This window comes from Hyla sarda, chromosome 3 (genome assembly GCF_029499605.1).
Source record: "Hyla sarda isolate aHylSar1 chromosome 3, aHylSar1.hap1, whole genome shotgun sequence".
Classification (NCBI taxonomy): Eukaryota; Metazoa; Chordata; class Amphibia; order Anura; family Hylidae; genus Hyla; species Hyla sarda.
This window is the reverse complement of record NC_079191.1, coordinates 239,247,739-239,265,721: the sequence shown is the minus strand read 5'-3', so window position 1 is coordinate 239,265,721 and position 17,983 is coordinate 239,247,739. Positions and strand designations below refer to the sequence as shown.

The following is a 17,983-nucleotide window of genomic DNA, read 5'->3' as shown; positions in this document are numbered from 1 at the left end:
GCCAACAAAGGATATATAACAAAGTATAGAGATGAACTTTTGTTATTTACCAAATACCTCCCACACATCAGCCAACCCACCCATTGAAACGCAGTGTTTTCCAATCAGGGGGCCTACAGCTGTTGCAAAATTTAAGCAGGACAGGCTCCCTCTGGTCACCTGACTAGTGATGTCAGGTCTCGACTCACTGCAACCTGGGAAATACAGAGACAAGAGTAATTTTGTATGTTGGGGCAATAATCACAGAACAATTGTGAGACCACCAGTCACACACAGGTACAGACACTATATTATGAACTGCACTACTTTACAGCCCCTGTAGCATAGTCGAATAAAAATAAATAGTCGTAATATCCCTTTCAGGATTTAGCTGGAAATAAATGATGAAAACATATTAAAGTGAATCACAAAAACAAGGTCAGATTCTTGAGCAAAGTGAAATTCAAGGGCAGTCATTGTACAGTACAATCTAAAAATGACTTAGACGGGTGTATAGGAAGCCACAACATTTAAATTATATCGTAGAAAAGATAGGGATCTGTATATCGTCTGATGGTGGAATAAAGGAGAATTGATTTTTCAAGCTCATTTACCTTTTCTTTCACTGAGCGGCATTTTAACTGTTCGGTTTACATGAAGTTAGTATTAGAATGCACTTGCTTACTCTTCAGTACAGAACTATGAGAAGATTGATAGAACGTCATGTAATGTATGTAATTGAATTGTATTCCATTATGATACAAAAGTACAATACTAGCAAGGAGTACTCTAATCACAGCAGTTTATTCTGGGGATTTCTGAGGAGGTCTGATCGCGGGGGTCCTGCCGCTGGGCAGGGCCGGTTTTAGGCTTAGTGTGGCCCCAAAAGTCGTAATAGTGCACTAACCATATTTGTACATTTTTGGTCACTTCAAATACCATAAAAAATATCTACAAAGCAATTGAAAACAAAAATGGTACCGATAAAAACTACAAAGCAAAGCGCAAAAAATGTCCCTCATACATCCCCATATACAGAAAAATAAAAGTTATAGGGATCAGAATAGTACAATTTTATATTTTTGTATAGTCCCCCCACATTAGGTTGGTAGTATAGTTCCCCCACATTAGGTTGGCAGTACAGTTCCCCCCACATTAGGTTGGCAGTACAGTTCCCCCCACATTAGGTTGGCAGTACAGTTCCCCCCCACATTAGGTTGGCAGTACAGTTCCCCCCCACATTAGGTTGGCAGTACAGTTCCCCCCACATTAGGTTGGCAGTACAGTTCCCCCCACATTAGGTTGGCAGTACAGTTCCCCCCACATTAGGTTGGCAGTACAGTTCCCCCCACATTAGGTGTGCAGTACAGTTCCCCCCACATTAGGTGTGCAGTACAGTTCCCCCCACATTAGGTGTGCAGTACAGTTCCCCCCACATTAGGTGTGCAGTACAGTTTCCCCCACATTAGGTGTGCAGTACAGTTTCCCCCACATTAGGTGTGCAATACAGTTCCCCCACATTAGGTGTGCAGTACAGCCCCCCCCTCCCCACATTAGGTGTGCAGTACAGCCCCCCCCCCACATTAGGTGTGCAGTACAGTCCCGTCCCCCCCACATTAGGTGTGCAGTACAGTCCCCCCCCCCCACATTAGGTGTGCAGTACAGTCCCCCCCCCCACATTAGGTGTCCAGTACAGCCCCCCCCCCACATTAGGTGTGCAGTACAGTCGTCGTCCCCCCCACATTAGGTGTGCAGTACAGTCCCCCCCCCCCCCACATTAGGTGTGCAGTACAGTCCCCCCCCCCACATTAGGTGTGCAGTACAGTCCCCCCCACATTAGGTGTGCAGTACAGTCCCCCCCACATTAGGTGTGCAGTACAGTCCCCCCCACATTAGGTGTGCAGTACAGTCCCCCCCACATTAGGTGTGCAGTACAGTCCCCCCACATTAGGTGTGCAGTACAGTTCCCCCCACATTAGGTGTGCAGTAGAGTTCCCCCACATTAGGTGTGCAGTAGAGTTCCCCCACATTAGGTGTGCAGTAGAGTTCCCCCACATTAGGTGTGCAGTAGAGTTCCCCCACATTAGGTGTGCAGTAGAGTTCCACTCACATTAGGTGCAGTACAGTTCCCCCCACATCAGGTGCAGTATAGCTCCCCCACAATAGGTGCAGTATAGTTCCCCCCACATTAGGGGCAGTATAGTTCCCCCACATTAGGTGCAGTATAGTTCCCCACATTAGGCGCAGTACAGTTCCTCCACATTAGGTGCAGTATAGCTCCCCCACAATAGGTGCAGTATAGTTCCTCCACATTAGGTGCAGTATAGTTGCTCCACATTAGGTGCAGTATAGTTCCTCCACATTAGGTGCAGTATAGTTCCTCCACATTAGGTGCAGTATAGTTTCCCCACATTAGGTGCAGTATAGTTCCCCACATTAGGTGCAGTATAGTTCCCACATTAGGTGACGTATAGTTCCCCACATTAGGTGAAGTATAGCTCCCCCACCTTAGGTGCAGTACACTTCCCCCACATTAGGTGAAGTATAGTTCCCCCACAGACATACAGCCTTCAACCATATACAGTGTATGGCTGGAGGCGGTATGTCTGTGTACTGCCCCACTTCAGTGTTCCGACCACCAGTCCTCCGGTCCAGGGTCACAATCTACTGCTATGCCCTATAGGCCATAGCAGTAGGTCCCGAGAACAGAGGACCGGTGGTCGGTTCACCGAAGAGGACGTGCCGCTGGTGACTTACCATTTCGGCCGGCGCGCGTCCTCCTCACAGCTCCGGTCTTCTCCTTTGTTGCTATGGGCGCACGCACGGGGGCTGCCGCAGAAAGGTAACAGGGACACCCCCTGCAGGCTGCTCAGTGGCGGCCGCGGATCCCCCCCGGCTTGATTAGGCCTATGCTAAGCAGCCGGTAGGGGGCCCCCTGGGGGCCCTAGGCAATTGCCTGGTTTGCCCCGCCCTAACGCCGGCCCTGCTGCTGGGGACCCCCGCGATCTCCCTGCTGCACCCAGCGTTCGTTTAGAGGGTCGGGTGCAGCACCAGAGGCTTGTGACATCACAGCCACACACCCTCAATGCAAGTCTATGGGAGGGGGCGTGATGGCCGTCACACCCCCTCCCATAGACTTGCATTGAGGGGGTGTGGCCGTGACGTTACGAATGGGGCGTGACCGAAGTGCCGAGCAGGACCCCCGCGATCAGACATCTTATCCCCTATCCTTTTGGATAGGGCATGTGATGTCTAGGGGGCGGAGAACCCCTTTAAATAAGAAAACTGCAGAATATATATGTATGTATTTATTAATGTTTCTCATTTATTTGACATTTTTCATGCATGATATAATAGGCAATAGTTGGCCCAAAAATCTAAAATCTTATGTTTTCTATTATAGTACTGCTCCAGTTCTGATGGTTGTCATAAACCATTGGCCCTCTTGTGGTTAGACTGAGCTTAATGATGACATTAATGCAATGTTAATATATCAGGCTCTGTATCATAAAATGTACCCTACATATACAAAACAGCGTTTCTTTTCTCTTGCACATAAGGATCGGCTGCTGCTTTGAGCGCAGGCTGTACAGCAGATGTCACACATTTATGCCCATTTATTTAAGCATACCAATTAAAATAATGTGCTGTACTCTGAACATTCTGTTCAAGTGTGAGGTTAAACTGCTACCCAAGAAGCCTCCTCTCATTCCCTTTTAATTCATAGATTGATGCTATCTATGTGCCTTTCATCTCATCTAGAATGTACTCAACAAGATGAAAAAATAAGAACGGCGTAAATTATTATTATATTTTTTAATTCTTTATTGATGTTTCTTCCTCCTTATGTTTTTAGAACAACATTATATTTAATTTTTTTTTAACCTTTTTTATGTTTATGCTCAAATAGTCCTCTACAAAGCACCGGCTAAGAGTAAATAGCATTGAAATGAAATCCATAATTCATAAGATCTTTCTTGGTTGCAGGCTTTTGGAATCTTGCCTGTAAATGCTACTTTGCGCAGTGATAATTATTAAATATTCATGTGGATTGCCTTTGCAGGACATGTATCCTTAGTTAAAAATGCAGATTACAACAGATAAAAGTTTTCTTTGCCACAAATGTATTAGTTGGCAAATTCAGTTGTCTTACAGCAGTCGCTCTTGTATATTCAATAGAAGGGGCATTTGCTGATGGAGTTTCTCTTTGATCTTGGAGGCAGCCATAGTAGCCTCAGTACTATACACCACACTCTATACAGTACTGTATGTTGTTAGGTTCCAGTTGGCCGGTTTGTCCACCCACATTTTAGCATATAGCCTTTGAGGATTTGCAGATAAACCCAGGGACCAGGGTTTAGGTATCATCATGATTTTGTACCCCCTGTTCATGAGTACAAAACATAGTGCAGCAGACTACGCTTCATAACATTATTTGTAATTTTACCTTTATTTATTTTTTTCTAATGAATATAGCCTTTTTGGTAATATATATACCTGTTCCCCATTATCTTAATATTTCTTTATCTTTATAGAGATGATGGCAAGCAAGGGTTAAAGTTTTACACCAACCCATCCTACTTTTTTGACTTGTGGAAAGAGAAGATGATTCAGGACACTGAGGATAAACGGAAAGAAAAGAGAAAGCAGAAGGTATGATGTATCTTTGCTTCACATCACATTTATTTTATTTTTTTATCCGTTGGTATTCCTCAGACAATGTTTATTATTTTTACATTCTGTGTTTAAAGAGTTGGACCACCAATGTAACTCTCAGACAAAGTCCGCTAAAAGCATAGCAGCTCTTCGCTGTGGCTAATAAATGGGGTTTTTAGCAGTGGACTCCTCTTTTATTGCACCGATATGTTGTTTTGGGGGTTTGGCTACTTTTGGGAAAATAAGTTAGACAAAGGTATCTCAGAGATGGGGATTAGAATAGCTGTGGATACATTATTACAAAAAATAGCTGTTCAGCTGCAATTACAACAACTTGGGACAAAAAGAATGTCAAAAGGAGTGTGAAGGCAAAATACAAAAAAGATCATGTGATACACATTTCAAATAAAAGTTGAGACCGATTAGGAAGAATCTCATAATGTGGAATATAACTATAAAAATCCAGGCAAAGAACATGTTAAACCAATAATAATAATCTACACAAACATCATAAGGAACGTGTAATATTGTATGCATGGGACATATGGAACTCAAATTTTACCAAAATGTTCCAGTGTATTGTCTTTTACTGAATTAAGCTTCTCACATATCATATCATCATTGATGTGGAAAATGAGTTGGAGATAATAATTTTTCTATTTAGAGACTATATTAATAATTCTTGAAGCTATTAGTATAAATAGTCATGTTAAATGTATGGTTGGGCTTTGTAAACAGTTTATTACTAAGAAGGAATATTTTTGGACATTTTGGCAAGTGCAACCATGGTGTTTATCAAATCAACCACCTGGGACCAAAGTGTTTCAATCTTTTGATGGGATTACCACATATTACAAAAAGTTTCCCTAAATCTATACCCTCTGAAACAGAGACACAGTAGGGCAGTGTTTCTCAATTCCAGTCCTCAGGGCCCCCTAACAGGTCGTGTTTTCAGGATTTCCTAAGTCTTTCACAGGTGACATAATTCTGGTCAGTGAATCAGGCATCACCACAATTATATCACCTGTGAAAGACTAAGGAAATCCTGAAAACATGACCTGTTAGGGAGCCCTGAGGACTGGAATTGAGAAACACTGCAGTAGGGTATATTGGGCGAAGCGTGGTAGAGACATATTAGGAATGGTGAAATATTTTTTTAAGAGGCCTCCATCAAAAAGGCCTGCCAGCTCCTCTTGCTAAGAGTCTCACAGCACTGAAGCCACGTCAGTGCTGTCCTCTTCCCACTGCAACAAGAAAGGTATCTTAAAGGGGTTATCCGGCCAAAGACCTCTTCTCCCCTATTCAAAGGATAGGTAATAAGATGTCTGATCATGGGGGGCCCGTCCGATGGGACCCCTGCGATCTCCGTGCAGCACCCACATTCTAAGCTGGTCTGTGTCTCCAGTCTCAGAAAGCTCCTTCCGGGACTGGAGACGTGCCCTAACGCTTTACAGCACATCTCCAGTCCTGGAAAGAAAGAGCCCCCTCCCATAGACATGCCCCCTCCCATAGACATGACTGGAGGGGGCGTGGCTTTACAGCACATCTCTAGTCCTGGAAAGAAAGAGCTTTTCAAAACTGGAGAATGCATAGAATGCAGGTGCTGCACGGAGATCACGGGGGGCCCGCCGCTGGGATAAGATCCTTTGAATAGGGGATAAGAAGTCTTTGGCCAGATAACATCTTTAACATCAGGTGAGCACTGTTTAATGGAAGTGTCTACATAAAAGATAGTAAAACTACTATTAAGCCATGTTCACACTACGGAATGTGGTAGGTCTGCAGAGGTGTGCGCCGTCTCATAGATGGCTATGCATTCTGTGCGGACAGTTTTTGTTTGTTTGTTTTGACCGTTTTAGAAAATCTGGACCAATCCCTACCAAGATGTTGAAACGGCAGTAAAGCAGTGAATCTGCTGAACCCGTATGGATGATAGCGTGGCCCGTACCAGGGATCAGAGTCTAAGGTGCTGCTGGTTTTCACCAGAGCCCGCCGCAAAATGGGATGGACTTGCCGCGGCAGGCGGCACCCAGGTCGCTGCCCCTGATACGGCTCGTCCACACAAGCTGCTGAGGTGTTATGAGGCAAACTCATGGTCTGGACATGCAAGAGGTCAGGGCAGGTAGCACAGGAGCGTGGTCAGGAACAATGTTCGGAGATCAGAGGGCACAGGAGCAAGGTCAGGTCACAGAGCAAGAGGTCAGGAACACTGTTACACAACACACAACTGGAGCTCTTTCTCTAGGGATAGTGAGCACAAAGATTCAGCAAGGACAGGAAGTAAGTGTTGGGTTAAATAGACACAGGACCAGACAAGCACCAATCAATGGTGCACTGGCCCTTTAAATCTGAGGAAGCCGGCGCGCGCGCCCTAGGAGGTGGTGGTGCACGCGCCAGCAGCACGGATCAGTGGAGGGGACAGAGATGCGGAGAGGAGAGTGAGAGCCCGTCCCGCGATGCGAACGGCAGCAGAAGCAGGATGGGAGGACTGGGCCGGACCGTGCTCGCAGACAGCACCTCTGGCTGCAGCGCTACTTGTGACAGAAGTCATGTACTTGTTAGAAACACATCTACTCTTTAACTTGAGTGGCGATAATTGTAAAGTTAGCATATTAAAGTATTGTAAAGGACGTACCCACCAGACAGGACAGAGTTCTTTTTAAAGAGTCTGTAAATCACTTTATATTCATGGCTTGATACGTGTGTCTTTTAGCAAAAGAATATTGATCGTCCACATGAGCCCGAGAAAGTGCCTCGAGCTCCACATGACCGACGTCGTGAGTGGCAGAAGTTAGCTCTTGGTCAAGAACTGGCTGAGGATGATCTGGATTTACACAAGCATATAGAAATTGTTAATGGACCAGCCTCTCATTTTGAAACAAGGTATTACTAAAAAAAAATATATATATATATATTTTTTGTGCAATGTGTTCTATCTCGTGGACCTAAGTTTCTATTAATGATATTACCTAAAGATCTATGTTCACAATCCCTCCCTAACAACTGGTGTGGTCTGAAAAATGTCTTGTCTGCAATAGTAATACTTTAATACTTTGCTTTTTCTAATTCTTTTAGATTGGATATCAAAGGTGCATTAAACTGCACCTATTGTTTATTTATATGTTTAGAGTATCATTGTCTGTGAATTTATTCCCAAAGTGATTTTGTCTGCTGCATTTAATAGAATGCTCAATTCAGCCATTGAATGTATTAGAAAACTCCTCCTTACCACTTTACAGCAGGGCAAACCTTTGTGCTGCAAGTTCTTGCAACTCTATCTAAAGCTACAACGAAAAATACAGGTTCTGCCCTAAACCTATGCTTTGCAGAAAGCCTCCCTCCCTCCTATAAAAATCAATAGGAGATTTTGTGCAGAGGCTTTCTATTAGTGTTTCCCAAACAGGGTGCCTCCAGCTGTTGCAAAACTACAACCCAGCATGCCCAGAAGGCCTTCAGCTGTCCGGGCATGCTGGGAGTTGTAGTTTTGCAATAGCCGGAGGCACCCTGGTTGGGAAACGCTTCTGTAGAGAGAGATGGAGGACTGCAGAATATCAAAGACTGACCTGCTGTTAAAGGGGTTATCCAGGAAAGATATATATATATATATATATATATATATATATATATATATAATATATATATATATATATATTTATATTCAACTGGCTCCGGAAAGTTAAACAGATTTGTAAATGACTTCTATTAAAAAAATCTTCATCCTTTCAGTACTTATGAGCTTCTGAAGTTGAGTTGTTCTTTTCTGTCTAAGTGCTCTCTGATGACACGTGTCTCGGGGACTGCCCAGTTTAGAAGCAAATCCCCATAGCAAAACTATTCTACTCTGTGCAGTTCCTGAGACAAGCAGAGATGTCAGCAGAGAGCACTGTTGCCAGACAGAAAACAACAACTCAACTTCAGCAGCTGATAATTATTGAAAGGATTAAGATTTTTTAATAGAAGTAATTTACAAATTTGCTTAACTTTCTGGAGTCAGTTGATATAGAGAAAAAAGTTTTTTCCTGGAATACCCCTTTAACCTCCATGATGGCCTATAAGCTGGCCATAGTCCCAGGTGATGTTGATCACAGAGTACTAACATGGTGTCTATAAGTTTTTGGCAATGACGCACTCAGGCTTTATTAAGATAGTGAGTGCCGGATTTCATGAAAAGCCCAGCACTCCGGGTTTCTAGAGGAGAGAGAGGCAGTGTGACTACATGCTGGGGCTCTGCATCCTTGCCAACTTACTATGCACTGGGGCTGATGATTAAAGTACATTTTACTCAAAATTTTACCAGGTACTGTGGGCAGCATATAGACCATCAAGGAGCTGACAAGTGAACTAACTACAGTGCTGAGTAGAAGGTTAAACAGCATTAACAGGTATACCTTTGAGTTGAACCAAGATTTTTGTCAAGAGGAAATCACCTTTTATCTGGTATGCAAACAAGCTTCAATTACCCATAAGGCAGGACTGCAGAGGGGCTTTCACTCAAGTCAATGGGGGAGGAACCGGGTTGACACAGTGGAGGATTTATGTAGATTGATAGTCATTCACGAGAGCTACTGTATTCTGCAAACAAAAAAACAAAAGGGATTTTGTTTGATTTTATACCTGCTTTTTAAGTAGAACGTAAGTCAGCCATTTATGTCACTTCTACATACAATTTTTAAAAATGATTGACAAATATTCTTTCACTAGACCACAAGCTTATGGTGAGACTGCAGATGGGCCCTTCTCACTTGCTGCACTTCCGTATAGCCAGATGAACGATCTCCTAAACAGGGTTGAAGACCGGGTACTGGTGAGACCCCATGAGCCACCACCGCCTCCACCAATGCATGCTGCTGGAGATGGAAAAGCCATGCCTGTTATCAGGTACTGTATCTTGGATAAAAGGAACGCTTTATTGTAATTATATAAAGGATGCTGTTTGTTTAAGAACACAAGTTAAAGGCACCTGTCAGCACATTTGAGCAAGGGCAGGAGGGCATAATAGACGTCTTAATAAGGTTTAATACAATGAGTTTATTGCAGGAAATGAGCAGTGTAAATGCCCGAAAAATAGCTTTCAATCCGATGCCCAGGGTATGCTAATGAAGGCTAAGTAGTCATTGGGGCAGAGATCAAGCCACAACTAGCCATTGCTCTCTGCCTGTAATTGCTCTCGGCATGATTGACAGGCGAAGAGGCTTTTATGTCCTGGAAGCAAGTGACATAGAAGCCTTTTTGTCTGTCAATCATGCCTGCAAAGTGTGACCACAAGCAAACCTATAATAATCCTCAGTAAGACCAGTAGAAATAAAGATATGTTCTGAAATGCATATCCAAATATGTTGTGTCCCCTATTTTACATTTCATTTGTAAATGTTTCATTAAAATTCTTTTATTTCTTCATTCTTTCTAGTGCCACACAAGGATTGTCTGAAAACCGGCCACAATCTCCAGCCATGGGTAGAACGCCAGTGTTTGTGAGCCCCTCTCCACCACCTCCACCTCCTCCACTTCCTCCCCCTCCTCCACCGCTTCCATCTGCCCTTTCTGCTTCCTCTCTGCGATCATCAATATCCTCCACTCCTCCACCTCCCATTCCTCCACCACCCCCACCACCTACAGCTAACATGCAAACTACTGTTGTGCCACCTTTACCAACTCCTCTGCAGATAGCACCTGGAGTACTTCATCCAGCTCCACCACCTGTAGCTCCACCCCTTGTACAGCCCTCTCCACCAGTATCCCGTTCGGCTCAAGTATCTGAAACTGTGCCAGTTCATCCACTTCCCCAAATTGAGGCACAGGGTCTTCCACCACCTCCTCCTCCTCCACCTTTACCTCCACCTGGGATGCGCCCCTCCTCTCCTGTTGCAATCCCACCCCTCTCACATGCTCCTGCTGGACTACATCCTCTTGCTTCCATTGTGCCCGGTTCTCATGCTCCTCTTCTGCCCCCATCCCCTCCATCTCAAGTTGCGCCTGATTCTAAGAGACACCCATCAAATCTCCCAGTTATCAGTGATGCTAGAAGTGTTCTGCTGGAAGCAATACGAAAAGGTAAAACAATTTATATATTGCTATAAAGACCTTAATTCAATAATGTTTTATAATTCTTGTCAATTATGTGCTAAAATATCAGACTGATCAAGGTTTGGTATCTGGGCCTCTGATACTGAATGAGCATGGTCGTCCAGTCCCTGGTTTTAGCGCAGGCTTCTTTAGAGTAAAGAATCGCACCTTACTTAGTCTCCAGGAGAGTAGCTATGGTGGGTGCAAAGGTAGCAGTTGCATCAGGGCCCTGGTGCCTAAAGGGGCCCCAAAGCACAATATTCCCCATAGGAGACCAGTATTATAATTGGCACATGAGGCCCTATTGCATATTTTGCATCAAGGCCCAAAAGCTACAAGTTATGCCTCTGGTAGTCTCCACTACAAGAGAAAATTTAGAATCTGGACTTTTAGCAGCAGTGGGGATACTATTATTTAGTAAGTTGAACTAGGATTTTCATTTTGTAAGCCTTAGAACTAGCAAGCATAACATTGGTGCTGTGTCATATCTTAGGCTCTGCTCTCATCTGTCTCATATAAGACTCTATAATAAAAGAGAGGCTGAGCTTCCCATGGGATGGTATCGCCAGTACACCAGTGCAGTCACATTAGTGTGCTAGGTAAAACTGCTCACCTGATTTAGTTGTGTAACAGACACAACTACGATACGCGCATCAGTCAAAGATAGTGGTGCAGCTTCCCCGATGTTAGTGTGAAGGGATCTCCAGCCGATTTATGCAGTGGTGAGAGGTAAAGGAAAAAGGCCGACTTGTAGCGCAATCCACTCAGACATCAGTTAGAGATAAGGTTCTTCTTTATTACAGCCCAACAACAATGCATTTCGAGGCTACACTGCCTCTTCGCGAGGTAGATAAGCTTGCATACATACACAGCAAATGTGACGACCCTATGGAATATCAAGATCATCACATCTGTCTCGTGGCACCAATTTATAACAGAAGTCACAACAAAGTGCCAGATCTGTCTTATGAAAGATACCATCGTACAAATTGAACAGGGTCTCTCATGGTTTCCTGATGAAATGCAACCTGATTAAATCTAACAGAATTTGTTTTGGTACTATGAACAGATCTTTAGTCAGTATAGTATTGCAATAATTGTAAATAATTGCGCAAGTAGATTGATATAGATACATGTCTAATTAGATTTAGACTTTATAGGCGGTCTTTATTTTGGTGGAAAGTCTTATTGCTTACTAATCTTTATCTATGGTTAAAGGGGTACTCCACTGGCCAGCGTTCGGAAGTAAATGTTCCGGATGCTGTTTTCGTGCTGCATGGGTCGGCCACGCCCCTCGTGACTTCACGGCCACGTCCCCTCAGTGCAAGTCTATGGGAGGGGGCATGACTGCCCCTTTAAGCATTAGCCATTTTTTTATGTGAAATCTCAGTGGAAGTTCTATGAAATTATTACCGTATTTTCCGGCTTATAAAACGACCCCCAACTTTTACAGTTAAAATATAGAGTTTGGGATATACTCGCCGTGTAAGACTACCCCTCTACTGCGATACGGTACCTTGCCATTGTTCCCTCACACTAGGTTGTCAGCATAGTTCCCCCACACTAGGTATGCAGCATAGTTCCCCCCCCCCCCCCACATTAGGTTGTCAGCATAGTTGTCGTATAATTTATACGCAAGGAAGATAAAGTAATAAACGTTATCTCTCACAAATAAAAATATGAGGACCGCTGATCTAAAAAATCTAAACAAGTGAGATCCTCAGAGGCCGACACAATAAATACCTCTATTATTTGTTAATATTTAGAAGATGGGAATATCGTTGCACAAATAAGACCTCAACAATAAAATATGTAAAAATAGATATACAATTTATTAATTAAAATATAGTAATATAAAATACGATTGAATATGCAGATCAATATGAAGTCATTATACCATAAGTCACAGTAATACCTAAATTTGCCCACTAGATGGCAGTATACCCCCCCTAGTTCACAACGGTATTCAAAATTGACCACAAGATGGCAGCATAGATATCAACTGTATATAGCATATATGCAGTTGGTATACATAAGAAATTAATATATTAAATACAAGATATGTTGATGCATGCAACAGTGATTTTCCTGCTTAGAGATATTATGAATGAAACTTTGTCTTCATAAATGATAACATATAAATTATTGGCGGCTATGCAGAGGGGAATGTCCCTTACTAATTCTATAATTTTGGGGCTATTTCTTTTGGAAAATATGAATCACAAATACAATTAAAGTTATTCTGTTCAGATAGATGTCAGTGTCTGCAGATTCACTAAAGTTATATCTGGACAGAAATCTATAAATTCATCCACAAGTTATGGGTAGGAAAATATAAATTACCTTAAGTACAAACTCTCCCTGCTATGGAATAGCCAACAATAATCAAGATATTAAAGTTCTTTTATAGTTACCACAAAGTAGAAGTGCCAGTGGGTAAAACAAGTTGGATGGGATCAGCCTGTTCACTCAGCAGTCACAGAAAGATAATCCAGGATGCTCTCCAAAGAAGGAACAAAAGATGATGATTCCCCTCTCCTCACCACTACAGTATAAAACAAGGCTTCCTTATCTTGATCAGATAAGAAATTAACCAATCACCAACCAATTAACCAAATGTGCTAGGCCCTTGTCTCGTCCAGATGTAATTATTTCACTGACCAGAGAGGGCACTCTTGTCCTCTAAGATATAGATATGTCAAGGCATCTCTCCAACTAATTGCCAATAAATATAGTTAGCTGGATTAGATTTCGACATCTAGCATACACACACACAGTAGACCTCTCAGGATTTTCCCAAGTCTTCAATCTGAATCTGACATTAATGGTCCCTCCCGAGTTTAACTAATTAATAGATTCTCAGTTCTGTCTATACTTACAGTTATAAATCTATCAGATAAGACATAACTGTGAACTTTATTCATGGGACAAAATCAGACCACCAGATTGCATACATGCTACGTTATACATGCAGGAAATATATATACTCCTGAGCTGAAAATGACCTGAATTCCAATGCCCTTATCTGAGCCATAAGGTGGTTTATATAAACACAGACAAAGGGATGTTTCACACTTGCAGACACCATGTGAAATTATGGAGTTTAACCCCTTAAGGACCATGGGCGTACAGGTACGCCCTTGGTCCTGCTCTCCTGATATAACCCGGGCTTACACTGTAACCCCGCGTCATATCACGGCGGGCCCGGCGTCATAGTGAAGCCGGGACCCGCCTCTAATAGCGTGCAGCGCCGATCGCGCCGCCGATTGCGCTATTAACCCTTTAGCCGCGCGCTCAGAGCTGAGCCGCATGGCTAAAAGTGAAACCGAAAGTGGCCGGCTAGCTCAGTCGGGCTGTTCGGGATAGCCGCGGCTAATCGCGGCATCCCGAACAGCTGACAGGACAGCGGGAGGGCCCCTACCTGCCTCCTCGCTATCCGATCGCCGAATGACTGCTCAGTGCCTGAGATCCAGGCCTGAGCAGTCATGCGGCAGAATCAAACCTATATAAGTAGGAAATAATTTTAATCGTATGGACCTACACAATGATTTTTTTTCCGTTTCACCGTAGATTTTTGGGCAAAATGACTGACGTCATTACAAAGTAGAATTGGTGGCGCAATAAATAAGCCATCATATGGATTTTTAGGTGCAAAATTGAAAGAGTTATGATTTTTTAAAGGCAAGGAGCAAAAAACGGAAAAACCCCCGGTCCTTAAGGGGTTAAGACTAAGAATCAACTTTACACAACATGGGTTTTTTTGCTTGAACAATTAAGATGGACACCACACAGTATGATTGTCTGAAATAATTCTGGCCCATATAGTCTGACATAGTTCCCCCCACATTAGGTTGTCAGCATAGTTCCCCCCACATTAGGTTGTCAGCATAGTTTCCCCCACATTAGGTAGGCAGTATAGTTTTCCCCCATATTAGGCTGTTGTTCCCCCACATTAGGTAAGCAGTATAGTTTCCCCCACGTTAGGTTGTAGTTCCGCCACATTAGGTAGGCAGTGGACCCCACAGACATACATCCTTCAGCCATATACAGTGTTTGGCTGGAGGCTGTATGTCTGTGTACTGCCCCTCTTCAGTGCTCCGACCACCGCTCCTCCTCCTATAGGCCATAGCAGTAGGTCCCAGGACCGGAGGATTGGTGGTCGTTGCACCGAAGATGACATGCTGGTAACATACCATGCCCGCGCCTCCCCGCTGCTCCGCTCAGCTCAGCTCTGCTGTTGCTATGGGCGCACGCACAGTACGTCAGTGACGTCTCTGCATGCCCTACCTCACGGCAGCCCCTGCGTTTTTAAGGTTAACGCGGGGCGGCAGAAAGGTAATCGGGATATCCTTGTGTCTGGAAAAGATTTTTTGGGACACAGGGATGTCCCAAATGTGACGGGGGAAGTTAAACTCGGCCGGGACGCCCGGGGTATGGTTAATCCATATCCCGGGCGTCCTGGCCGACTGCAGCACCCGATGTATAAGACGACCCCCAACTTTTGAGAACATTTTACGGGGTCAAAAAGTCATCTTATATGCCGGAAAATACGGAAATTTATTTTTTTACTTTATTAAACTGCTTCTGTCAATGTTTCAGGTATTCAACTCCGTAAAGTGGAAGAACAGCGAGAGCAAGAAGCTAAGCATGAACGCATTGAGAATGATGTAGCCACCATTCTGTCCCGACGCATTGCTGTGGAATACAGCGACTCCGAAGATGATTCAGAGTTTGATGAGGTGGAATGGGAATAAAATGTTATATATTACAAACAACAAACTGGAATGCTGATGTCAATTGTGGTGCTTGTTCTTTGAAAAAAAGTTTGGTCATTTTTAGTGTTTTGTATCTCTATTAATTTATGCCACCAAAATAAACAAGGGTTTTCTTTTTTTCACTTTTAGTTTACAGCAAAGAAATAGCATCTTCAGAATTTTACAGTGAGTTTTACAGTTATTTTACTGGGAGGCTATGACTATATTTCATTAGATCACTAAGTATTAAGCAGCTGTCAGTTTGTAGTATAGAAAGTTGGATTTATTTTTTATTTTTTTATTTACTTGTGCACTTTGTGAATTTTAATTTAATGAAGGTGATCGGAGAGTGAAATTCCAAGGGCAGCTGTATCTAATGTAGGCCTTATTTTATTTAATGAGAATTTCAGACCATTAATACTAGGTAACAATTTCTACTGCTTGAATTAGGTCTATACACTGAGACAAACAAGCTGAACTGTCCCCTGCACCCAGGAAAAGTAACCATGCTGTGCTCAATGAGGTGTATTACGCTAAAAGGATCCTACATCATTGCACAAAATGGCCAGCTCCACTGTGTGTGGGTAAACAAGTTTGCTTTATGGTTTTGAATATGTTGACATGAACTTTTTGTTGTTGTTTTTTTTTTTCATTTTTTTTTTTTTTTTTATGATGGCCTTATTTGAATGCTGAGGTATTTTTTTATGTACATGTTGTTCGGTACTATTTTGCCTGTATTCTAAAGTAAAAGAAAATTCATGTGAAAACTGACTTTAAACATTCGATGTAACTTATGTAACTGTTAAGAAAACAGATTGATTTGATTTAATAAATTCCTCATTTTAAGTGGAACACACTGTCCTTCGTTGTACTTAAGGAACGCTCCAGCGGTGTGATGGCCACATCTAGTGGTCAAAGTGTGAATTTCATGCAGTGTTTTTGAGAAACATTATTAGGATGCTTTAGGATGGGCCCCTAAGGATTATTTGCTCGAATCCGCAGCCATGGACGATTCAAGGCTCTGGTTGTCCCTGGCCCAAACTACTTCTTCTATGTACGATTAAAGGGGAGCTCCAGTACTTAACAACTTATCCCTTATCCACAGGATAAGTGATATGTGTTGATCGCAGGGAGGGGGGGGGGGGGTAAGATGTTGGAGTATCAACCGGCACCTCAGAATATAGATGAACGGAGCAGTGATTGACGCACCCCCTCCATGCATCACTATGGGAGAGGCTGAGATACACAAGCGCTGTCTCTCCGGTGAAGTGAAAAAAACTGTGATCGGTATCACATTGGGCCGTAGATCAGTTTTTTGCACTACACTGGCTCTTCCATAGAGATGCATGGAGGGGTCGTGTTGACCATCGCTTCTTGCGCTCCTTCAAGTTGGCTTTTAAAGAATAAAGCATTGAAATCACACGTACTGCACTGGACATCTATTTATAGCTAGCTGTTTACTACAGGTAATATGGTTCACTGTAAAAAGTAATCCTGGATCCTTTATCATCCAGTTGCTAAGAATGACAGAGATTAAGCTTTGCATTTATGGCTTTTTTTCCCCCATACAGTTGTCATATTGAATGTCGCAAATGGGCCTGTTTTTTTGCTACTTTTTAGACCACCATGCAGAAATAGCAAATTTTCCAAACAGACATACGTAGGGCTTTTTTCTTTTTCTTTTCAACTTTGAGTGGTCACAAATTTATCAATGTGCAAAAACATTCCACAAACCTACACCAGCTCCTAGTTGTCTTGAAATATGAACTTCAGAGGGGATTTCCCTCGCCATACATGCAACAAATTTATTAACACCGTACTTAAGGCAAAACAGAGAGCAAAATATAAAAAACATAACAATACCATACCAAAGACTGAGCTTGATAAATCTCCCTTAATAAGTTTATCACCTTGTATGAATAGACTTTTAGTCTCATTTTTAAGGGATTGTTTTATTAGGTTATAACATGCTTTTACCACTAGAGGTCACTAGATTACCATTTGATGAGGCAACCTATAAATCGTGGAAATGTTTACCTGCAAATTTAAGTGAGTTGTTGTAATTCTGCTTATAGCTATTTCATATGCATAAAATAGCCTGTGTCTTAAGGATTGTTACTAAAATCTTTATGTTAGGGTCCTGTTACCCTGGCAGTTAGCTTGCCCAAAACAACCATAGATCCACAGTTTAGAAAGTTGATCAGTGTTTATTTCCTTTTATTTATTGGTTTACAGATTTTCTAGCAGTCGTTCATTCAGATAGATGTGCTGGCAACAAACAATGATTTTTATGTCAACATCAAAGAGGTGATCGGCTGAAAAATGGACATTTTCTTGTTTGTTAGCAGATCAGTGGAAAAATAAAAAAAAACATTTGTTCAACTTATTATTTTGTCATGGATTCTGTTCCAAAGCAAGCAGCTACTCCGCAACATATACACACATAGCATAACATGAATATTATAAAAGGAAGACATAGGAAAATAAAATGGTAAAGTGGTATTCCGGATGTTTTCTTTTTTTTTCTTCTT

General features: G+C 42.6%; 1 protein-coding gene across 2 annotated transcripts in view; it reads left to right on the top strand.

Moving 5' to 3' along the window:
- Nucleotides 1-16,304, top strand: part of WASF1 (WASP family member 1) — a 90,093-nt gene extending 73,789 nt beyond the window's left edge. For both annotated transcript variants that reach the window (XM_056566313.1, XM_056566314.1), the window contains exons 5-9: nucleotides 4,515-4,632; nucleotides 7,349-7,518; nucleotides 9,337-9,513; nucleotides 10,043-10,686; nucleotides 15,298-16,304. In XM_056566313.1, the coding sequence (XP_056422288.1) occupies nucleotides 4,515-4,632; nucleotides 7,349-7,518; nucleotides 9,337-9,513; nucleotides 10,043-10,686; nucleotides 15,298-15,452 (1,264 nt within the window). In that variant the 3' untranslated portion in view covers nucleotides 15,453-16,304. The remainder of the gene's footprint in view (nucleotides 1-4,514; nucleotides 4,633-7,348; nucleotides 7,519-9,336; nucleotides 9,514-10,042; nucleotides 10,687-15,297) is intronic.
- Nucleotides 16,305-17,983: the final 1,679 nt, after the last annotated feature.